At 38.2% G+C, this 24,827-nt stretch overlaps 2 protein-coding genes and 1 long non-coding RNA gene across 3 annotated transcripts; 1 reads left to right on the top strand and 2 right to left on the bottom strand.

Annotated features, from left to right (window-relative positions):
• Window positions 1-1,328: 1,328 nt before the first annotated feature.
• LOC136837959 (uncharacterized) lies at window positions 1,329-4,398 on the bottom strand. Its single transcript, XM_067102825.1, has one exon. It carries the CDS (start codon window positions 4,183-4,185, stop codon window positions 2,299-2,301), a length of 1,887 nt encoding a protein of 628 aa, XP_066958926.1. The 5' UTR covers window positions 4,186-4,398; the 3' UTR covers window positions 1,329-2,298.
• On the bottom strand, window positions 4,204-10,307 carry LOC136837951 (uncharacterized). The gene is made up of 5 exons (XM_067102820.1): window positions 10,091-10,307; window positions 9,680-9,931; window positions 4,634-4,708; window positions 4,252-4,485; window positions 4,204-4,208 (listed from the first exon to the last, which is right to left on the bottom strand). Exons 2-5 carry the CDS (start codon window positions 9,927-9,929, stop codon window positions 4,204-4,206), a joined length of 564 nt encoding a protein of 187 aa, XP_066958921.1. The 5' UTR covers window positions 9,930-9,931; window positions 10,091-10,307.
• Window positions 8,373-9,548, top strand: LOC136837958 (uncharacterized). The gene is made up of 2 exons (XR_010852818.1): window positions 8,373-9,218; window positions 9,333-9,548. It is a non-coding gene; the product is annotated as an uncharacterized lncRNA (long non-coding RNA).
• Window positions 10,308-24,827: the final 14,520 nt, after the last annotated feature.

The following is a 24,827-nucleotide window of genomic DNA, read 5'->3' as shown; positions in this document are numbered from 1 at the left end:
AATCGTCGAGTATGAATAATAGACCTTTATTAACCTCTGTCTCCCCCTTTTCAGCGTAATCAAAGGGATTTAAAATTTCTTTGGATACTTTAAATTTGGGACCTATTGAGGATGCATTTCGAGGGGGTGTTCAGATACCCCGCAATATAAAATGTATTGGAAACGCGTTTCATAGAGTTCAATGATTTTTGACAAAGGACGGACTTGCCACTGTTACTAAACCCCGCGATGATAATACGAGCGGGATTAGCGAACGGGTCTAACAACTGCCCAGGAAGGGACCTGCAGCAGCCATGATGTTAGCGCGTTCAAGACTAAAGTTGTATACTTTACACGCTCCTTTTATATACAAGCCTTAATAATAATAATTAGGGTGAATGGAAGTTGACGGCAATAATATTTGTTTAATTTCCATAATGAAACATATACAGGTTTTTCCTACAATATCAAAATACAATGTACAGTAAAAATGCAACCTATAATAAAAATACAATTTAATAATTTAAAAATATAAAAAACCAACTGTGTATATGAATATATTATATACAATATAATATATTAAAATATATGAATATAGGATAAAATATATAGTAAAATATACAAACTATGACACCCGGTCAAGATGTGATACGCCTCCGTTTAACTGGAGGAGAGGGTGAAACCATTTCCTGTCGAGGAGAAGTCAAAGACGCCGAAGAGAGAGAGGAATTAACATTGTATATTTTACTATTCTCTCTTCGACGTTTTGAACATCCTTTCACCCGCGGGAAATGATGTGATGGATGTAGGGTCGGAGGAATTCTCGAGGTGCTAGGAGCGGGAGAGATTGCCGCTACTGCTGGCACCGCCACTGCCCTCTCTATCTCCTCTTCCTCCTCCCCCCCCCCCCCCCGCCATACCCTCCTCCACCCCAATGTCTGGATGTCCATACGCCAACGATTTATAAGGTGTCACATAATATCTCTTGTCCTCTAAAGGACAGAGAGATACCTTTCGCTGGCTCGTATGACACATCGTACCTCCTACTCTTTGCAAATTGTGCACACGAGTATAAGTAATCTCATTCTTTTCGATTACAGCTCGATACTGGTCATGCGGAATGGTCTTTTGCCGGCACCTTGTACTCCTTTCAAGGTGTTACTACGACTAGTTTCCGTCAGATACGAATAAACTTTAGGTTTAACGCCGATAAACTCCCTCATGAGTTCAGCTCCCGTTTCAACCTTGACTAACCCTAGTTTCCCCTTACGTGACTCATCATACAATTCGTGAGTTTTGGGAAATTACTCAAATCCATGTAGGGTTTGAGCACACCCTTCAATTCTCGATTGAGGTTATCAGTCGCGAGGGAAAAGATCAAGCTGTCAGTGTCGGTATAAAGGAGCTGAACTCGGTGTCCATACTGCTTTCGAAGAACGTCGTAATAGAACTGATACACCATATCCTTCGCCATGTCTAGTATACTGAAACCGATATAAATCGGGGATTCAGCCATAACAGACTCTTTGCAATGGTTCACAATGTACCTGTCATTACCCAGTTTTTCCAAAGACTTGTACGTGTGTTTGGATACATTCCTGAGGAGAGAGGCTTCACCGGTGGTGACGACAGTTCGGGTAGAATAATTCAATGAATTTTTAATAGTGACACCGAAAAGACCATTCATTATGATTTTGATGGTGTTCCTCTTGTCCGGATCGGTCTCTTTAGCACGCCTTTCGGCATTCTCCAGAATATATTCCCTCAAATAAAAATCCTGTTTGAATTTGTACACTTTCCTTATTACATCAACTTCGAGACCGAGTCTTATCAATGTTTGTAATAAGGGAAGACAGATCAAGTGATTACGCATGGGTAAATGCGTACCCGTCAACTTAACATTTTTCTTGGGTAGCTTCACCTTGAATTTATTCATTAGGTTTTTACTATAGGGCGATAGATCCTGGTGAGTCACATTCATGTGATGAATGGCGAGAGGGAGATCGTCCGTCTGTAGAGCAACATCCCGTCTAACTGGTTTGGTATCGAGCAGGATGAAATAACCGTATTCACCCTGTGAATCAATGGCGGTAATATCGCTAGCGACAAAACTTTCTAATTCGGCAGGGCAAAGTTCAGTTATTTCACCCAAGGGCATTTTGTATTTACTCATAACTGTGGGATACAAACTGGTGAAATCAACGTATAATATATACGATTGAGGATCACCTACCCTAAAACTGGGATTTAACTCTGGATTATTAGCTACACATTGCCTTCGAACTAGACTACAAAAACCGCCGCGGATGTTTTTACAAATTAATTGATAGAGTTCACCATTCGAAATGAGGGGAGACGAATTTTAGAGGAATACAGGAAAGCATCGAGCGAGAGAGAGGTAGAAGTCAGGTAACGGGCGGGGTCTAGTCCAAATTGCGCCATGGCAGCCTTCCTCCAAGCTAAATAAACGTCTGCTAATAATCCCACATCCATTAACAAATACAAAATGGTGTAATCTAGAAGATTGGCGCAATTAGCAGCGTTCCAAACCTTGACCACGTGTGCATAGTCCTCGCTGGAAAGGGTTTCCCCTGTAAGTTCCGAATCGAAACACTCTCGAGAAGGGATGCCAGGCTTTCGCAGGATATTGAAACCCGTCACATAATCATAAGGGTAGTACTGTTTACCCGTACCCAAAACTAAATCGAGACAATCCCGAGAATACTGGGTTAACAACTTACGTACGATTTCGAGGGAACCTTTCTGTTTGATATGACTCGAGGCGAGACTAGAAAGGGTCCCTCTAATCACGTTGTTGCTATCCACGAATCTCAGATTGCCTGATCTGGCTGAGTAAAATTTACTACCCTCGCGTTTCAGAATTTCAAAATCATGTTGAGCCCCCGCCTCTTTCAAGACCAGGGCGATGTCATATGACAAATTGTGTACGAACACTGTTAAAGTCGGCTCCTTAAATTGAATCTTCAAATTACACTGTTGACACAGTGCACACAGAAAGTTATCCCGTGCCACAGAATGAGCGTGATGTCGCATTTTCGTGACTCCAGCCTTGAATTCGACGTTGCAGCCTTCGCAATGAGTGCTCGCTTCAAACTTACGGGTGGATTCAGGAGTCATATGTAAAGGATACGCACGCATTCGTTCGCGCAATAACGCCCAGTCCCGGTTCATGTTCTGCAAACAATCATCAACGCATTTCTCTCCGTGACTTAGTCTATGGGTACAATATTCCCCCGTTCTACCGTCAACGATCACGTAGCAGTAAGCGAAAGCTTTCTGCCGAGATACTATTCTCGGATCGTCCTCTCCGGTCTTCGGTTGAATATTATACGCTTCAAAATCCAGGAAAGCCATGTGTGAGATTGGCTGCAGAGCTTTAACTTTAGTAAACTGTTTAAATTGACCGGGTTCTGGGTATTCGACAGTGGTTCGAGCGGTACAGGCCTGAGTGTGTGCCTCGCGGATGGTGGGACTATTAAACAAAGTCAAACAATTGTAACACATACCACCCGCGTGCTCAGTCCCCCGCCCCTGCTTGAATCCGTGTCGGAACTTCTTCACGAATGCCAACATATCCTTAATCAACGCAACGTGGTCGTCAGTGATTAATAACAACGTGACCAAATGACGGCTTTGGGGGTTACCACCTTTCCTCGCCAGATGTACCGTCCAATGTTTTTTCCGCTGTTTCCCCCCCATGCCTAATTCACATAATTTATACAGATATATGTTGAGGTTATTCCCCTTTTCTAATGTTTTGAAAGAGTCATGGGTCAACGGCATATCTGCAGGCGAGTGTTTGATATTAAATTGCCCCCTCCCCATCCTCCTCATTAAGACACGAGGGAGGTTGTTAATACGTGTGGGAGGGTTATCCCGGAGTACAACGTAAGCTTCTAATGCTGTAATAACACAGTTGTACCCGGACTGAATATTGATAACCTGATCACTACCACGGACTCCCTTGGGATACGCCTTGAAGTTATTAATATTCACTAACTCACGCCGCGTGATATGAAGTTCAACCCTGTCCAGCGAGGTCATACACCAACCCGAACCCTCAGTACGGTTGAGTCTTTCTTCCAAGTTATTAGCTATAAACTCAATAGCCTCCTCCAGGGAGTCATAGATCGAGTCAATCGTAGTGAGGATAGGCGGGGTACATAAATAAAAGCATTTTTTCATTCATGTCGCCTAGCATCCTCACACTGGTGATAATAACACACAAGTAGAGCATAGCCGAGCGAATACCTCTTTCAAGGAAGTTACTGAGCACATCTTCGCGTAATCGGGCTATGCTACTACTTAGCTTCATTGCCACGTCAATGTGTGACCCTACCGCAGCCGCATAATGAATGGTACTCACTACCTTGTTACCCTCCGTTCTTTCCCTCGCGAGTGCAGATCCTCCACCAATGCGTGACGCTTCATTATTATTACTCCCCATCAAATCTTCATCTAATGGGAAGTCTTCAGCGAAGGGATCTGTAAAGATCGTGTTAATTAGCACCGGAGTGAACGTGTATTATAATAATAATAATAATAATAATAATAATAATAATAATAATAATAATAATAATAATAACTGCAAAAAAACAACAATGATAATATAATAATAATAATAATATTTTACCTGGATCGGAGTGTGGTGAGGATGATTCATCATGGCGGCTAGAGGCTTGGACATCTTCTTTAATGACGTGGCAATCTGTGAGATAACAAATTCATGAATACTGCATGACATATCATGAACGTGGAGGTTTTTATGTATAACATGAACGTGGAGGTTTTTATGTACACATATTATTTATAAACCCGATGCCCATTGTTAGTCATACAGTCTACATTCAACATGTGTAGCGATCACATCATATACGTGAATAGCAAAGCATGTATAAGTACATTTCAGAAAACCGGGCGTGTAAATTTACCAATAGGTTAGCTGCCCCAATATCATTACTGAAAGAAGTGGAATATGAAGTGGGCCTAGTGGGAGTCATTCTCCTGAAATTATATTACGCTATTAAACCAGAAGACATTGATTTTACTATTCAATTTAACGTGATCTATAACGAGTCAGTTGGGAAACGCGTTTATACTTATATTTATAAGTCCATTTCGGGTTTGTTGGGTGGTGATATGAATGTCATGACTAGAGCGTTTAATACGGAAATTATTGAACAATTATCTGGATTTTACGGTGAGCATATTCGCGGAGCTATCCGCAGGGACGGTTTATTCTCATGGAATGATGACACGAAGGTAATGAGCATTCCACATGTCGATGCAGGAGTGGCCAAAGTTGACATGATTGATTCAATTACGATTAAACTCAGTGCTAAAGCAGCTAATATGTTTGGTTTCAATGAAAAAGTCAGGTATTTAATATACAGTTCGGGTGCGTTGAGACCTCACCGCGGTAGAAATATATTCCATCAAGGCGTTGAATACGTTTACCTGTATTCGGGTATCGTTCAACCTACCATCTTGGGTGATAAAATGGTTAATCTCTTAGACTGTTTCACGTTAGGATGTGCATGTGGTAAAGGTCCGCATAATGCCATTTATAAACCTTTAAATACCATTGACGTATTGGATTACATTACCATCGATGTCTCGGATCAGAACGGTGAAGAAATAATGTTTACTGAAAATGGGGTTGTATCATGCAGTCTGCATATAAGACCTAGATAAAACGCTATCGAACTTTTCTTATAAATACCATTCGTGACATATACCCATCGTAGTATTTAACCGACATGGCTGGTGAACACACCATATATTTGAGCAGTCTCGGCTGTTTAGACACGTATACCAAAAATACACCTTCGAAATTTGCCAATAGATTACCTACACCTATATTATTACCTAATGGGGTTGAATATGAAGTAGGTTTAGCTTCGATCATGTTCCCGGGAGTTATTACGCTATATTATCCAAAGATGATTTATTCACTCTCGAATTTATTACAGAGCGTCATAAACGTGATAGGCATACATATTTGTACAGACCGAGAATAGCGATGTTAGCGGGGGATATGAAAAGACTCGTGAGAGCTCTTAATAAGGACGTGCATGATTATTTGAAAGTTTATTACGGTGATAATTTCATAAATTATTTTAATAGTAACGGTATATTTCATTGGGATGAAGATTTAAGGAGAATTACTATGCCACGTATCAGAGAGAGAAACTGAGACGGGGGACGTTAAAAGTATATACGTAAAATTTAGTGGAAAAGCCGCGAAATTATTAGGTTTTCATATTAATACTGGTTATGAAATATATGGTGGGCGTGAATTGAATGAACACGTTTCCCTTGATTCTCTACCTGATAATTGTGGGGTAGATTATATATATGTGTATACGGATATAGTTCAACCGACGATTTTTGGTGGGAGACTAGTCAATATATTGGACTGTTTTACTTTAGCAAGTGGTAGAGGAAAAGGAATACATAATACAGTCTACAAATTGTTGAACACGAACATCTTGGATCAGATTTCTATTCTTATCACGGATCAAAATGGACACCTTTTACATTTCGCTAAAGACTCAAGCGTTACTTGCCTGCTCCGTATAAAACCTAGAGGAAAATTAGATGAATAGGTACGTATATAATTCGATGTTCACCCTTGGCATTCCTTATTCGTGATCGTAACACCCTCGAGTCAACTAGAACGTGTGAATCAAGCTCCACTTAAATTGTTTGGGAATAGTATAAACAGTAAAATGAGAGTGTTATTCGCGCCTCCTTCAGAGGCGGAATTTAAAAAACTATTTTTATCAGACCCTTTATTAAGGAGAGGGGCGGGGTTTGAGGATATTTCCGTTTTCTATCCCGGTCGCAGGAGGGGAAGTGGTATTTTTTCTGCTATAATTGGTATTGCACGTAAAGTACTTCCTTTTCTATTTAATGCCGCGAAACCTTCAGTTAATGAATTCGGTAGATCTGTGTTATCTGATATGGTAAACAACGGTTTACCTTTAAAAGAATCCTTAAAACGAAATGGTATAAGAGCCCTCAAAACTACTGGACAACGAATTTTAAGCGGTACTGGAAGGAGAAGAAGAAGAACGAGACGGAGGAAAACGGTGAAACGTTTAGTTAGACGGTCGAGTGTGGGAGGAAAGAAAAACGTAGGAAGAGGAAGGATACACGCGTTAAATCTAGAAGTACATATAATAAGGACGTGTACGATCTTTTGTAACTCATTCATCAATTGACATTCGGCGGGTACGCACTCGTTCTACCCTTCATCTCAAATTATATAAACACAAAATATGGCTAGCGTAGTTCCTAACATACCCGGAACTGGTAATCAAGTTCCTGTTTCATCGTATATTGCGGGTATATCTGAATTGTTCCCGAATGTTAATAGACGGAGAATTATTGAAACTTCAATTAATTCAAAGGAAAGACTGGATTTTACACCTTGCAATATTTCCGTAAATCAAATTCTAACTGATAAATATATAGAATTTCGCATTAATGGGGTGGCAGGTTCTTTCTTAGATTTGTCAAGTATAGCTTTAGAATTATATATCACAATAGATAGGGCCGGCGCGCAATTAGCAGATGATGATCACGTGTCTGTCGTTAATGGTCTAAGTAATACATTATTTAAATCCGCTTCTGTTTTCTTGAATGAAAAGTTGGTGGAATCCTGTCCTGTATTTAACTATCAATCATATATCAAAATGCTGAAAATGATAAAGCCCTCGGCATTACCTACCACCGGTCGGGCGGGATTTTTATATGATGACTATCATGTAACACACGGGGTAACTCGACAATTTACTGCCAATACCTTCGGTCAAACCAGCAGGTGGGAGACGAAAGTTATGGGCGACATTAAAACGCGGGGCGTGCATACATATTTTCCACTTCTTTTGGATATAGCGACTATAGACATGTATTTACTGGATTCGATTGACTTGAGGCTTAGGCTCGAATTAGCAAATAATAACTGGGTTATGGGTGCCCACACAGACGGACATTTAAATGTGATAAATATAGAAAAGGTTAAATTATGGATCGATAGAGTTACCCCACATTATAACGCAATGTCGGCTTTAAATGAGGCGATAGCAGTTAATCCTATACAATATATATTTGATAAGACTTTATACAAGACATACGTTATTGGGCAAAATGAAAATTCGATTTTAATTGATCAACCTTTTAACAGTTGTATACCTGAAAAAATCACATTGGCCATGATTGATATGGAAACATTTTCAGGTGATTACGCAGCCAATAGCCTATATTTTCAATCTTTCGATTTAAATAATATACATATTACCGTTAATGGGAATACTGTATATAATATTCAATGCAGTTTCCTAATACCATCATGCAATTATATCACGAGACGCAGAAAAGTATAGGGGTGGCGGTGATAATCTGATCACTTATGATAGTTTTAAAAATGGTAGAGCTATTTACTGCTTTAATTTTGTGGTGGAAGATGTTGAAGATTCCATGCCAGTGGAAATTTCGGCAAACCTGCGAATATCGATCAGGCTGGGTACGGCTACACCTAACCCTTGCATTATTTTACTTTTCGGGGATACCAAGGGTATTTTAACGGTGGATGCGGATAGAGTTATTCAGTGTGATGTTAGGGGTTAAATAGAATGGATACAAAAGAAATTGAAATAAGTTTAAAAGGTTCACTTGGTGACCGGGTTAAATATTTAGGTGTGTTCGCTTCGGATGAAGTAGGATTATTGACATTGCCAGAAAATAGAATCAAACCTTTAGTTTTTATATCTAATACATTATCTTCGTCTACTGATATTAATATTGTCGGTCATTGGGTATGTTTTTACGTGGAAAAATCACCTAGAAATATAATCTTCTTTTTGATAGTTACGGTATAAATCCTAAAGTTTATTCGAATGACTTCTCTAAATTTATATATGCACATCCCAAATATAGCCTCTATCGACTAATAAAACAAATACAACCCGATAAATCGTACAAATGCGGTCTTTACGTTAGTTTTTTTGTTCATTGCGTGAGTCACCGAGGTGTGAAAACAGTATTATCCTTAATACAAAATGTATTCTCATTCACTCGTTTGAGAGGCAATGATAAATGGATAACGGGATATTATTTTAAATATTTGAAAAAGTTTAAATGTTCACATTGGAGGTCGGGGGTCAAACGTGCTATTACATACAAGGAATGTCTCCGCATCTTAAACAACTAAGGTAAATGCATATTTTTCTTTGATTTTTATATTACCCCATTTACATTCTGTTAAGGATATATTCTATATATGTATCATACACCGTGAATCACATAACTATTTTTACTTATTTCAGGATGAGCTGTGAGAATCATTCACCCGTGAACGTCGGTGATAAAATGCTAAGACGTCTTAGTCGTTTCCTCTTAAACGCTTTTCGGAATATTCGCCTTATCATAAGGATACACGTGGACGTTATATTGGGATGTGTGCTGAGACAGTCTGACGGTGATTAGTGTATTGAATTTGTACACTGTCTTTTATGTGGTCAATAAATCCTTATGAATAATCATATACGTGTTTTTTTACTATGCCCACAATCCATTTGAAATCAAAAACAGGAAAACGGAGAAAAAGAGTGTGTGTTTCTATGGAATCAAGAACTGTTATTAAATAAATATATAACACATCGGTTTTACATACCTTCACCGGGTTGCTCGTTTCCTTCAGTAGTGGGTGGTGGCGGAGTTGGTGGGGGGTTGCACTGCTGTGGGCTGTCAGCGGGGGTTGTTGCATCTCCTGCTACTTCTTCTTCTGCTCCTGCTTCATGGTCATGACCTGTTTTCACCTTCCTAATAAATGTGTTGGGGGCTCCAGCACCATAGTAGTAATGGTGTCTGACCTGAGTGGCTACTTCGTCAGCTGACAGTTCGCTACTGGAGTTATTTCCCATATCTGAAAGAGAGAAATAATGACTGTTTTATATATTCTGTTTCTTTCAACGGGTACATTATTTCATATGAATATCTATTCCGTATACAGATGAATCTTATTGCTGTTTTTAATATTTACTATATGTTCGAGTAAATGGAAAGTGTTTTATATGCTACTTACTGAATAGTGACGGGGGAATGACGTTCCGGTCAAGAGAAATACTTGATGCATTTACTCTTATAAACTTTGGGCATGGAATAACGTCAATTTCCCTTGTCGGCTGTATTTATGGTGTTCAGTCAGAAAGTAATAATCAGGTGTGACATACGGTGTTTCGTTGAAGTATTGTATTCCAAAGATGTAGATCACACCGATCTGTGTGGATGACCTTTGGCGTGAGGGAATGATAAGACTTGTTTATTCGTGTGTGTGTGAATCATGGCTGGGAGGGAGAGAGACTTGATGCTTCGTCACAACTGGTTTGTAATCGGTGATTGTGATAAAGGCAGGGAGCTCGGGTAGCTCATTATCTCTTGAAGGATTGTCACATCAAGACGTGGACTCTCGCCATGGCTTCATCAACCTCCTCGTGCAAGTTAGTTTTCGGGAACTTGTCCGAAAATATGTTCAGGAAGCGGAACACGTGTTTAGTAGTGGCCACTAATTGTGTCACATGCAGGAATTACGGTGTGGTGGCAGACGTCATTCGTGCTTATCCGTATGCCGAGTTGGCAGGTTTTCGATATTCTCGCACTGGTGCATCATATGCATGTCCTCGTGATAGGGTATTGAAGGTTCCGCCATTGTGAAAAGACCTGAAAATATCACATCTTGGGAATGCAACGATGAAGTTGATCTCCTACCATAGCTACCTTATTAACACAATACGGTATCGGCGCCCCCATTGAAGAGAACGAATACGCACAAAAGAGCGTGGCTTATTCCAAAGATGAAGATCATGCCGATCGTTTGGCCAGAGATAGTAAGCAGATGAGATTCAACCACTTTTTTCTTCGGTCAAGAAATTGAAGGAAGAATTATCTAAATCATCGTATGACTTTGTCAAGTATGTTATCTTTCCCGCTGGCATCGGTCAAAGCGGGCGTGTTAATACGACTTGGTTGAATCAATATTTACCTGTGTTAGCTACATTCAGTGATGAAATGAGCAAAATTGGTAAAATATGTTGCGTGGCTATAATGAAAAAGAATTTATCCCTGTTGGAGGAAAGGTGCGTGGAAGATTTATATATGAAAAACTTGTTAGCTAAATTTAAAAGCTTTGAGGTGTTAGATGAAACGTCGTCTTTGATAAACGGTCGGGAAAGTGCTGGAGTAGATGTATGTGGCATATACTGAGGCTGTGATGTGAAGGAACAGGTTAGAAAATATTTAGTAGCCGTGTGTTTCGTTGAAGTATTGTTTTTGGAAAAGCGAATGCGTATATTATCGCGTTCGTGTTTGTATATACAGTTTTTTCTAATGTATGTATTTGTATGGAATATTAATTCATTCCCCTGTATTTAGCATTGGTTACAAATATAAAATAACAATTCCGTCTGTCATTTGATTTTTCATTTAACCTCTTTCAAACTCGGTATTAATAAATAAACAAAACTGAAATTCCGTCTGTCATTTGATTTTTCATTTAACCTCTTTCAAACTCGGTATTAATAAATAAACAAATTGAAGTGTTTGCCTTTAAACTTGTGTAGTGTATGGAGATTATGACTCAAATTCTATGATAGATAAAATTTCACGTGAGGGTGAAGTCAGCTTGGCAAATATGGCGATAAGGTCAGGTTTCATCCGTGTGTCGGTTATTGGGGGAGATATCAAATTGATAAATATATGTCTCACATGAGGTTGAAGTCAGTCGCCAAATATCCTTTTATCATGATACTCCGAATATCTAAGCAAAATGTAACGGCTGAGAGAGAGAGAGAGAGAGAGAGAGAGAGAGAGAGAGAGAGAGAGAGAGTTGATAGAGGCTACATTCGCGATGTGCATATATTAATTTAGAGATTTTATATGAGGAGGAGGTAAACGTCCCGGTTACGTTGAAAACAATTAAAGGGGACATGAGTCGCAAAAAAGCAGTGAACTGAGTCTATTTGGGGTTGGGGTGGGGTGGTTTTATTCCCGTAGAGTTACGTGACGTCACGGGGGGCATAAGCGTGGAGTCGATTTGGGGTCGGGGGTTCAAATGAAGGGTTTCCCGTAGAGTTACGTGACGTCACGGGGGTTAGGAATGGAGTCAATTTGGGGTCAGGGGTTGGAAGGATGGTTTTATTCCCGTAGAGTTACGTGACGTCATGGGGGGTAGGAAAGGTGGAGTCAATTTGGGGTAGGGGGTTGGAAGGATGGTTTTATTCCCGTAGAGTTACGTGACGTCACAGGAGGTAGAAAAGTGGTGGAGTCAATTTGAGGTCAGGGGTTGAATTGGTGGTTTTATTCCCGTAGAGTTACGTGACGTCACGGGGGGTGCGGCAAAGTGGAGCCAGGTTGGGGTCGGGGGTTGAAATGTTGGTTTTATTCCCGTAGAGTTACAGGTGGCCACGCCCCAAAAAGTGGAGTCAATTTGAGGTCAGGGGTTGAATTGGTGGTTTTATTCCCGTAGAGTTACATGACGTCACGGGGGTGCGGCAAAGTGGAGCCAGGTTGGGGTCGGGGGGTTGAAATGTTGGTTTTATTCCCGTAGAGTTACAGGTGGCCACGCCCCCAAAAAGTGGAGTCAATTTGAGGTCAGGGGTTGAATTGGTGGTTTTATTCCCGTAGAGTTACGTGACGTCACGGGGTGCGGCAAAGTGGTGCCAGGTTGGGGTCGGGGTTGAAATGATGGTTTATTCCCGTAGAGTTACAGGTGGCCACGCCCCAAAAAGTGGAGTCAATTTGAGGTCAGGGGTTGAATTGGTGGTTTTATTCCCGCAGAGTTACGTTACGTCACGGGGGTGTGGCAAAGTGGAGCCAGGTTGGGGTCGGGGGTTGAAATGTTGGTTTTATTCCGTAGAGTTACAGGGGCCACGCCCCAAAAAGTGGAGTCAATTTGAGGTCAGGGGTTGAATTGGTGGTTTTATTCCGTAGAGTTACGTTACGTCACGGGGTGTGGCAAAGTGGAGCCAGGTTGGGGTCGGGGGTTGAAATGTTGGTTTTATTCCCGTAGAGTTACAGGTGGCCACGCCCCAAAAAGTGGAGTCAATTTGAGGTCAGGGGTTGAATTGGTGGTTTTATTCCCGAGAGTTGCGTGACGTCACGGGGTGCAGAAAAGTGGTTTCATTCCCGTAGAGTTACAGGTGTCCACGCACCCACTCCTTTTTCGACCTCATGTACGTACATGAGCTTATAAGACAAGTGGAGTCAGGGGTGGCAACACCCTTTTGCACCTCATGTACATATATTAGTTCATGTGCATGACATGAGCTTATAAGACATGCGGAGTCCATTTGGGGTCACGGGTGGCCACGCCCCTAATATGAGCTCATGTACGTACATGAGCTTATAATACAACTGGAGTCGATTTGGGGTCAGGGGTGGCCACGCCCACCAGAATAGTGGAGTCTATTTGGGGTCTGGGAGGCCACACCCCTTTTTAGGCCTCATGTACGTATATGAGCTTATCAGGAGGGGAGGGGGCCACGCCCCCTTTTGGGTTGGGGCGTTGCTAGCCCTTTAGGCCTCACCGTACATGAGCTTTCAGGAGGGGAAGGGGTGGGGGGAGGTTAGAAAAGTGGAGTTTATATGGGTTTTTCCTCTACTATTTTATTTTTCTCTTTGCTACAGGCCTCACTGGAGAATCCTACGCTTCATTGTCATTTTCATTTCGGATATCAAGAGCTTATCAGGAATTGTGAAACATGGTCAAAACTTTCCCTATTTTCATGCTCCCCAAAAATCAACTTAGACATAGCATGCCTGAAGAAAAACCCCTCCAAAAATGTTGGAAAACTGGGATATTTTGTCCTGCTCTTTTGGCAAAGAAGGCAGGGTTAGAAAAAGTGGAGTTTGAAGGAATTTTCTAATTGTATTTCAGCTTTTTGTCCTGGAAGAAGCGGTTCTTTAACTATAAAGATTATTTTTCTGTAGTTTTACTTGCATTTGTAGATGCTAACTATAAATTTGTAATGGTTGACATAGGCTCTTTTGGCAAAAAAGGAGACAGCGGTATAATTGAGAAATCTAATATAGGAAACTTAATTGAAATGAGGATTTTTTTCCTCCACCGAGACATGTAAATAGGGATTTTGAGTTACCTCATGTAATAGTGGGAGATGAAGCATTCAAACTGTCAACGCATATGATGAAACCCTATTCCAGAATTGTTGCTCGCCAGGACTCAAAAAAAGCCGTTTTCAACTATAGACTTTCACGCGCACGCAGGGTTTCAGAAAACTCATTTGCTTTATTGTGTCAAGTCTTTTGAGTATTTTATACGCCAATAGCAATCGACCCAAATGTCACAGATAATTTAATAATGACCGCTTGTTGTCTTCATAATATGCTAAGGGATGCATATCTAGAAAAGGACTGTGTTTGTTTTTTTGGAAATCCACAACTGGATAATATGCCTACAGAAAATCTCATACCTATAAGAGCAGGTGGTGGTTTTGGAAACCTTGAAGGGTTTTCAACAAGAGACAGGTTTACTGATTATTTCAATAGTCTTGATGGATCCGTTTCATGGCAAGGGAATCATGTTACAAGAACTGATAAACACTAAATTATCTACTCACTAGATATCAAAATGTAACCCATAATATCAAATAAATTATATAATACTCACGTGTTTGCTCCATTCCTTCTGAAATTTCTTTCCACACATTGTCTCTTATAAGTGTATCCTTATAATACTGATCTTTGGAATCGTACAAACATTTATGCTTACGAACTAATTCTATTAATTTCAAATCATCCATCACAAATCGAAACTGGAAAAACAACACTACTGAGTTAAGAAACGCAGAAAAATCGTACCGACCTGCCGGCTGGACTGCTCGGAGAGGAGTGCTGCCCAGCCGGCTCGAGTCGGGAGGTGGGCAGCCTGGCCGACAGACCGGCTGTAGACGGGTCATTGGAAAGGGGTACATAATAATAGCACTGTAGGAGTCTGTTTCTACAGCCGGCCGGCTGTAGCCGGGCGGCTGTAGTCGTTTCAGCCGGCCCAGTGGAAGGGCACCTTTAGGAAAGAGTTCTGAAGAGTGAACTGAAACTGAAAAGAAAATAAAATAGGCTAGATGTAGTTTTTTTGGTCCAAAGAAATATTTTCGCTGTGGGTCATTTGTGGTGCAAGTTATACCTAGTGTAAAAATTACTTCCTGCGGCAATTATGAAAACTTGCTGTCAGAGAACTTACTGACTTATGTATCCTTTTGTCCAACAGGTAATCCACAAGAATGCCCTCAAAATCAAGTGATTGATTCATGGGCCACTCGCATACTGGTTGGGATCATCTCATACATAACTTTTTCAGCTATCATTTAGTCTTTTCTTATTTCATTAAGTATCTTATGAAGCCTTCCTACCATAGCCTTCAGTTTCATAGAAATGCTACAGCAGCCTTATATTTAGTCATCGCAGCAATATAGTTTGTTATCCCTTTTGTAAATATATTTTCAATATAATTCATTGTGAGCAGTGCGATAGTTGTGTGTAATGCTAAGACAGCCCTATGATTGGTTTATGCGTGCCATTGGCTACATGCCCAGGAATTTTACTTTTATTCTCTGTGTTATAAGTGGCGTTACATTTCCTATGGCCATCGACGCAAATTCACATGTATGTGTATATGTACATGCTTATACGTGTACATTTCACCGTATGCTTATACATTGTATATCGTGGGGTCGGAGCTACTATATTCATTAACAGCTACTCTAGTTCCAACAGATACGGGCGGAAAACTATTTGCCATAAGAAATTGATGTGTAGGTCTATGCCCTGTGCTTGCTTCAAAATGTGAGTTTGATATGTGAGCTTAATCTCACAGTGATATTAACATTTGACATGCAGGATCGCTTATGTATGCCAACACCAGTTTAAAAAAAGAAAGAAAGCAAGATGCTCGTATATTCTGGTTGCGTACAATAAAAAAAGAGAATAAAAAGATGCACAGACAGAATGATCCAAGATCTTCGTAATGGTATTATAGAACTTAGTAAATCTTTTATCGGAGATATCAAACTACTGTATACTTCACAATTCCGGGAACTGAAATCTGTGGTGTCATCGTTCATGGACGGAGCTCCACATGACCGAACGGAGTCAAATCCGTACTGGCAATCATTTGGAATGTTAACTAGTGTGACATCATTCCCCTTTCGAGGGCTAGCCAATCCCTGGCGTGCAGTCGGCAGGGCTTACCTGCAAAGGGCCATGGATTTTTCTTATAATCAAGGCCACCGAAAATAGATCTATATATCGGTGGTCTCAGTATAATGCTGTATGAGCCGCGGCCCATGAAACTTTAACCACGTCCCGGTGCTGGCCTATTCTAAATCGTTGCCAGAAGCACGGTTATGGCTAGCTTTATCCTTAAATAAAATAAAAACTACTGAGGAAAGAGGACTGCAATTTGGTATGTTTGATGATTGGAGGGTGGATGATCAAAATAGCAATTTGCAGCCATCTAGTCTCAGTAGTTTTTAAGATCTGAGGGCGGACAGAAAAAAGTGAGGCAGAATAGTTTTCTTTTCGGCAAACTAAAATTAGACATTTCAATCTACCTATTTTTGGTGATTTTTGGAAAAATAGTAACCAACAGGTGTCACTTACCGATAACCTACAACTCTTTTGTACAATTTGCCTTTGTTTCACTGCCCTTTGTCGTATTACACCTAACACAAATAGTAATGAATTATATATGAAAAGAAAGACAATTTATTTTACTTTTGTGCTAAAAAAAATTAGGTATCTCTGTTGAGCGATTTTGGGTGAATTAATAAAAAAAAATGTTGCAAAACATTTTCCAATAGGGCTGACTTCAAAGTTGTGATTTGTATGCTTTATATTAGTTTAAGGACGTTTTTAACATAGCATAACAAATTACAACTCATTAACTTTACAATGACATCAAATTTATGAACGTAGAATTTAGTATAAGGTTACACGGAACTATATAAAAAAATTACCGTATGCGTGCCCTTATGGCAACTATATCAACCCGTACAAAGCAAGGTTTGGTGAGCATCTGGCGGTCAATTCGTACCCATGGTAAGAACGCAATAAGGTATCATAAACAAAAACATTCACTTTGCGTGGAATGTAAGGCAAACGATTATTTACTAGTCTGAATAAAGCACTGAAGGAAAAGGTGACGTAAAAAGAAAATTTAATTTGTTTTGTCTGTGTTTGTATGTCTGTCGATGGGGACGGGGGTTTGGTTTTGAGTTATAAACCTTTCTGGGGTGACATAGAAGCCGTGTGCAAAATTTTGTCTGGGTCTGTCAAGCGGTTTGGGTTTCTATAGCACCCAAACAAATAAACAAACATTCATTTTTATATAATAGATGTATGCATGTACAGTATACATACATACATATATATATATATATATATATATATAATATATATATATATATATATATATATATATATATATATATATATATATATATATATATATATATATATATATATATGTATGTATATATATATATATATGTATATATATATATATATATATATATATATATATATATATATATATATATATATATATATATATATATATATATATATATATATATATATGTATGTATATATATATATATATATATATATATATATATATATATATATATATATATATATATATATATATATATATATATATATATGTGTGTGTGTGTGTGTGTGTGTGTGTGTTTCATTTATTGTTTATAAAATAAAGGCTGATAAAAGAGAACCTGAAAAAGCGTAATAAATTAATATTTAAATACCCAAGTAAAAGTGGGTCGTTGAACGTATCTGTATAGATTTAAGCAGATAACTTAATGAAAAATAACAATATAATTACCGTCCAAATACTTGTTGTAAAAACAAAATAATCTTCGACATGTTTCGTGGCCAAAATTTCCAGTTTAGAAATGCAAAATGTGTTGGACATACGAAAATCAGGCAATGTCAGTCACTTCTCAACTTATAGAACCTCGCCAATCTATTCAAATTAAAAGACTGACTGAGATTCTCATACTAATTTTCAATTGATTTGTTATGGATTTGCGTAAAAATCTGCCTTTCCTTTTTATAAATCGGGAATAGTTTTTTGCTTTATTAATTTTCGGAATCCTTTAAGATATGCAAGAGAGGATATAGAAACTGAAATAAATAAATGAATATAACTACAAACAAACATTCACTGCTATATACGCTGGCATCATCATAATTTCGGGAATGGCCTACATAACAATAGTGAAAAAATAACAGATAATAAAATTTATAGATGTGCACTTCATTACACGGTCAGGTCTATCGTGCTGAGTTCATCTTAATATATTTTTTTCCTCTTACTTCATTGTAATTCTGTTGCTCTAAATTACATACATCACGTCGTCGTGTTGTAGGTTTGATATAAATTATAATCACACAGTCCACGAAGCATCTTATAAATAAAGTAAAAACATGATCATCCCTAGTTCTGGAAGCATTGCAATTCAAGCCAACGACACGTTATGAGATTTACTCGACTTTGAAACTTTCATCCCATAAAGGCATCAGAGACGGCCGTTTCACGGCGGAAACGACCGAAATTAACTTCCCGGAGGCTTCCCATTAAATGTTAGTGAAGCTCAAGCAGTCTGAAATTGAAGTTGTGAAAAACATCTTGCTTTATTAGACTTCGGAAAGGTCTTGTGGGCTGGGGGGAATTTACAAGGTATCTTTGATTGTTTTGAAGAGTTCCCTTCACCCTCTTTGAGTTCAGTGACCCTTTTTGGTGTTGTCCGGAAAGGCTTTATTGTAATTTTTATCTCGCAGAGTTGTGCAGATATTATTGTTATCAAGAGCCTTTGACATGGTTCGTTAGAATCAACACTTCATTTTCTTATAAATACTGCATGTATTTTTACTGTCAACACCAATAATCGGTTTACTGTCCTTCATAAAAAAAATTCGGTTCATATTCAGTAGTAAATGCTACATTTCCTCCATTTTCCTTTACACTTTAAATACCATGCAACATCGTGACATCCCGAAAAATCCCCTTACGGTCCAAAGATGTTCCAAAGAATTTACGCATAATCTGAATAAGATAATATATGTTACCATACTTTGAAGACGTTTGCACATACTTATGTCTGCTCCTTACTTAAAACACTATCCTAGCAAGCAACCCAACATTTTCGTCATGAAAATAACTGGTGAAATCTCATAGGTGATAATTTACAAGAAGCATTCAATAAAGGGCATTTGATTGTTTAGAATAATCTTTTTATTATATATATATATATATATATATATATATATATATATATATATATATATATATATATATATATATATATATATATATGACATTTTTATCACACCGTGTGATAAAAAATGTCATAAAAGAGCTGCGTGTTCCAAACGTACCAATGAACTATCATGGTCGAGGTGGGTTAATGCCGAGGCTAAGTACAATTTCCCAGCTCTCGACGGGTAAATATAGTACACCAGACTCGGCGTTAACTTATACCTCTCTTGATAGCTCAGTGGTTAGCGTCGACTGGATTCGCTGGATGCGCGTCTGTGTGTTGTGGGATCGAGACTCGGCAGTGCCCGTCCATTTATCACTTATAAATTCCCCTTCGGTGATAATTCCCCATCGGGGATATTCCCGAGGTAGCGTGGATTTGATATTAAGCGATATTTGTAGCTTCATGATCATATATATATATATATATATATATATATATATATATATATATATATATATATATATATATTGTATACATATATTTAAATATGTATAAACTTGAGACCGTAATTTAATATCACAGAAGCATATTTGATATTTGGCAAATATGTTACACTCATTTCTTAAAAAAAACTACGAATTTCTCACTCATCACTGAAAGATTAACTGTATTTTAATTAATTTTCTTCAATCTTTAGTTTTTTTAAATAATCTCATTTTTGAACAATATTATGTATAAAATATTTTGATGAAAGTCAAGTGACTTTCTTATCAAATTTGTGAGAATAACACGTCCCAGTACATCATTGTACCTTTATAAGATCATGCCCATATCACTATAGTACGTTATCATATACAAAAATCAAAATAAAGCGACACCTCTCTTGAATTTCATTTCTCCTACCTTTCGCATCACCTCATCCGCAAGGACATTGAAAACCAAGAAGACTAAACATTGCTGTGTTTTAAGACTCTCCTTGCACTAAACACACACAGTGCTTCTATGAAAAATATTCATTTTATCATTAGCTTCTCTACATCCATGTGTGCCAAGTAAAGTTCCTCCCTAAAAATTACAAACTTCCCAGATACCTGTTTGATTAAATACACTTGATTCACACCCAAATTGGTTTGTTCTTATCAATCCTTCTGTCACCTGTAATTTATCTTACTATCTCAACATTCATTGCAAAGCTGAGAAATATTATGCCTACATATAATCCTTACAGCCTCCTCTATCACCTTTACCACTGTACAAAGACCAATATTCCTTTCACCCTTTTTCAGAAAAATATGGCCGTTTTAACATTACTGTGTTATATAGTGTGATGAAAGAAAAGTAGCTATAAGATGGTAGTGGGTCAAGCCGTCAGTTGCAAAATCGTTGCACTCAGCAAATACCTGGTTACATCTGCAGTTAACTTGATGAACACACAATATTGGCTCTGGCATGCGAGTCATATGACCGAGTTGGTATGTGGGTACATAAGTTCGTACGTTAGAAAATCTAGATTTTGTGTCTAATTCTGCCCAAAAATTAGTCCGATCGTTAATTAGCGAAGCTAGAGCGAGATCGTCAAGACATTATCTTTGAGTGTTGCAATCTCTTAGAATTGGCAGAATAAGGTAAAGTTCAGACTCTTCGTTTTTCTGTGTGAATTGTGAACTTATGTTTTTTTACCATGTTTCAAGACATTTTTGAACTTGTGTGGGAAGTGACCGTAACCTTTTACCATTTCAATATTCTATTTTATTGTGTTCTATTTTACCAGTATATACCCATGCATTTTAGACTTTTCATTATTATGTTTTGCACTTGCATACTTTTGGGAGATTATTATTTGAAAACCACTTAATTCTTTCGACAGATGTCTGTGGTGGAATGACATTGTCGGTGGTGAGAACATAGTGAGAGGACATGAGGTTATCATGGTTGTGTGATCATAGAGAGTACATTGTAAAACCTTTGCAATGTCTATTATTCCTATGTGGTAGACTTCTGAGACTAGACTACAGTGTCTAAGATAGAGTATGTGAGAGTTTTTGAATTTGCAGGCTATTAGCCACAATCAGATTTTTAGTTGGACTGAGACTAAATCTTGAGGTAGATGTTTTTTTACTTGATAATTTCATTTATGATGCATTTTAACTTTGCTTTGTTTATTCATTACTTGTTGGGTTGCTTTAAATAACGAATCTATTTTTGTAGGAAAGATTGCATTTCCTTAGATGATCCATTTCATTTCTTTAATGTGGAATGCAAGAGAAAGAGAATGAGTGGGGCAAACGCCGAGAGAGAGAGAAAGAGATCTTTGTGATGTTCGGAGAGAGAGAGAGAGAGAGAGGGGATGCGTGAAACGAATGCAGCGAAAGACTCGCTGAGAGAAAAAGAAGTGTGTGTGGGGCCTAAGGGGGAGTGTTCAGGGAGTGAGACCAGGGTCGAAATTCCATGCCGTTCCTGAAGGTAGATCGCTAAAGGCAAACGTTACGTAATATTCCTACACGGAATATTGAGTCTGTTTCCAGGGGGGGTTACATATATATACATATATATATATATATATATATATATATATATATATATATATATATATATATATATATATATATATATATATATATATATATATATATATATATATATATATATATATATATATATATATATATATATATATATATATATATATATATATATATATATATATGTATATATAATATACATTGTTACAAACTGGGTCCTTGGTTGGGGAGAGAAGTGGAACAATTGGTTTTTATTGACTGCCTCTAAACCAAGGGGCCCGAGTTTATAAACAAAAGATGAAAATTATGGGAACTCACCTTAGAACTTCCTTGATTTGAGCAATAAATGGAAGGTCGCTATTTGGAATTAGAATTCTTTGACAATTTAAAAAGAGTTTATTTACAGAGAATGAGGCAAATATGCAAGACCCAAAAAGAATGTAAAATGCAAACCCATTAAAACACATAAATTACATACGGTAGAGCAATAATGCAGTACTTGGCAAATAAGCAATGTAAATAGGAGGGGCCAAGGTACAATCATCCCCGTTATAACAATAACTCGGTTATGTTAAAATTACATTAAATCGTCACTGATGGTAATTCTTTGAAAGGGGTGAACTCAGGATGATGGAATCAGTTAATTACGATGATGCTCTTGTAGCAACGGGATTTCCGCTTTCAGGCTGCGATCAGGAATGGTTGCGAAATTTGGATGGCAGTCATGAACAAGGGCATATGATTACATACTGGGCAGGACAGGCAGACTCCTGTAAGAGAGGTCAGGAGTTAATACCACACGAAAGAGAAATGAAATCTCCTATAAAGTATTACACAAATGCACGTTCTTAAATTCTAAACATTACGTAGCCCAGATTATAAAGATGAGAAATCACTTAATCACAGTCGTGGAACCGTGTGGATTGGGCTTTTGAAACAAGGAACACGTGGTCACCGTCACACAAAGGGGGAAGCCTGGGAAAGGAAGGGTTTAAGCTTGAAGTTAAATGAGGGAAATGGAAGGAATTTAGTGAAGAGAGACAGGGGTGACTGGCGCCAAGTTCACTCTCGGCTTACCTATTTCAGACGAATATTTGAGTTCCGAAATACCATGTCTCGGGTGTACGATCGTGAAGTTGAGCCGTCACCTGAGACAGAGATGCTGCCGGATCGGTGGCTGGAGTGAGTCTCCTTGTTCCTTCTTTCTCGAGTGGTGGCGTCGGAGCGATAGGCTTTTACCTGGAAACGAATACTTTGCCAGTAAAAGATCAAAGGAATAGAGGTCTTAAAGATAATGAGCCTATGGTTTAAGGTGTTACCCCCCCTCAAAAGTGGTTTACGCCCTAACGTTTATTTCAACCCTGAGCCTACTTTGAAAACATTACCCCAAAAAGGGGGGTGGGGGAATCTAGGTGTGTGCTGGTAGCAGGGGGGATGAAAGAAGGAGACCTATTGTGTAGCAGGCCCGGGCATTTCCTGAAGTCTACGAAGGCATGTGTCCTCGGTCCATATAAGTGGAAAACAGCTTGGTTCCGCCATATTGGCGCAATTATAAGTTAACTTAGATGATGGATTTTTTCCTAGAAGGTAGCTACATAGGAGGGAGGAATGTAAACTTGACAATATATATATATATATATATATATATATATATATATATATATATATATATATATATATATATATATATATATTATATATATATATACATACACATATGTGCATAAATGTGTCTTTTATTTATATATGCATCTCTCTCTCTCTCTCTCTCTCTCTCTCTCTCTCTCTCTCTCTCTCTCTCTCATCTCTATATATATATATATATATATATATATATATATATACTGTATATGTATATTACTTGAAATAACTGATGACTTCTTTCTACTGCTATGCCTAATTGATAAGATGTTTATTACAAGAATTTTTCATTTCTTTGCAATATTTTCTGCCTAAGACAGTATGATATCTGAGAGAGAGAGAGAGAGAGAGAGAGAGAGAGAGAGAGAGATGGTGGGGGAAGGGAGGTGTTCACAGATGACTTTATGAAAATGCTTACAATCACAACGCCCTGATTCATCAAGATTAGAAATTGGAAGAACTAGAACAGGTAATAATATATCTCACGCTCGAGTGGAACCATTCATTAGATAGTCAGAATACTGTATGCTTTCTTTAAGATACTTTGGCTTTGTATCTGGCATCTTGAATAGAAAAAAATTTAAAAAAAAATTAATTTCCTAACTAGTTCTACTGAGATGAGAATTGTTCCTCACATGTTCATTATATGTTGGTACTGTAAGCTGTTAATTGAAAAGTAAACTGTCTGATGTAATAAACAATAAATTTATTATCATCAAATATTCACTCATCCGCTAAATACATCTTCATTTTTACTGATTAAATCCGAAACACAGTAGGTAATAAACGTCAAATAAGAAGGATTCCACTGATATACATGCCACCCTTTTACCACTGTCATCTTCTCCCCAAAAAATTTAATGAAGCAGCCAAGACAATTGTCCACGTTTCCTTTCATCTTAGACCAGGGAGAGGAAACTTTTGTGAAACGATAATAAAACAGCAGAGACAATTTCCTCCTCTTTGGAGATGAAATAATCACCGATGATTTTACTGAACCTCTTTCTTCAGGCCTCACAGAGATCAAGGCCAGCTTCTGTTGTGGACCTTGTTAAGATCAGGGCTTCACTTTTACCGTCTTTCTCATTTCCCGTTTTGTTTAATTTGAAATTTCATTTTAGATGCATTTAAAAGCGTTTGACAAGTTAGGTTCATTCTATTCAGTTATTAGAAAATTTTCTTAGGTCTAAGAGCTGAAATGAGTAATGAAATCTGAGATAACGGAAAATTCGTCGACTGCAACTTCTGTACTTCCAGTTATGTAAAGCACAGAAGCTTGGGTATAGGGGAGAAAATCCTTAATAATAAACAAATGTACCATTTAATCTAAATTCAAAATCTGGAAAGCGTTGATAAGGTAATT

The sequence above is a fragment of the Macrobrachium rosenbergii genome, unplaced genomic scaffold (genome assembly GCF_040412425.1).
Source record: "Macrobrachium rosenbergii isolate ZJJX-2024 unplaced genomic scaffold, ASM4041242v1 13902, whole genome shotgun sequence".
Classification (NCBI taxonomy): domain Eukaryota; kingdom Metazoa; phylum Arthropoda; class Malacostraca; order Decapoda; family Palaemonidae; genus Macrobrachium; species Macrobrachium rosenbergii.
Note: the sequence above shows the minus strand (reverse complement) of the source record. Positions and strands in the feature narration are given on the sequence as shown.

Excerpts from the sequence above, each read along its gene's own strand:
- LOC136837951 (XM_067102820.1), bottom strand. The coding sequence starts at position 9,929 with ATGGGAAATAACTCCAGTAGCGAACTGTCAGCTGACGAAGTAGCCACT. Across the intron at positions 4,709-9,679 it reads AAACGAGCAACCCGGTGAAG|ATTGCCACGTCATTAAAGAA; the intron begins GTATGTAAAACC and ends GTTATCTCACAG. Across the intron at positions 4,486-4,633 it reads CTCACCACACTCCGATCCAG|ATCCCTTCGCTGAAGACTTC; the intron begins GTAAAATATTAT and ends CGATCTTTACAG.
- LOC136837959 (XM_067102825.1), bottom strand. The coding sequence starts at position 4,185 with ATGAAAAAATGCTTTTATTTATGTACCCCGCCTATCCTCACTACGATT.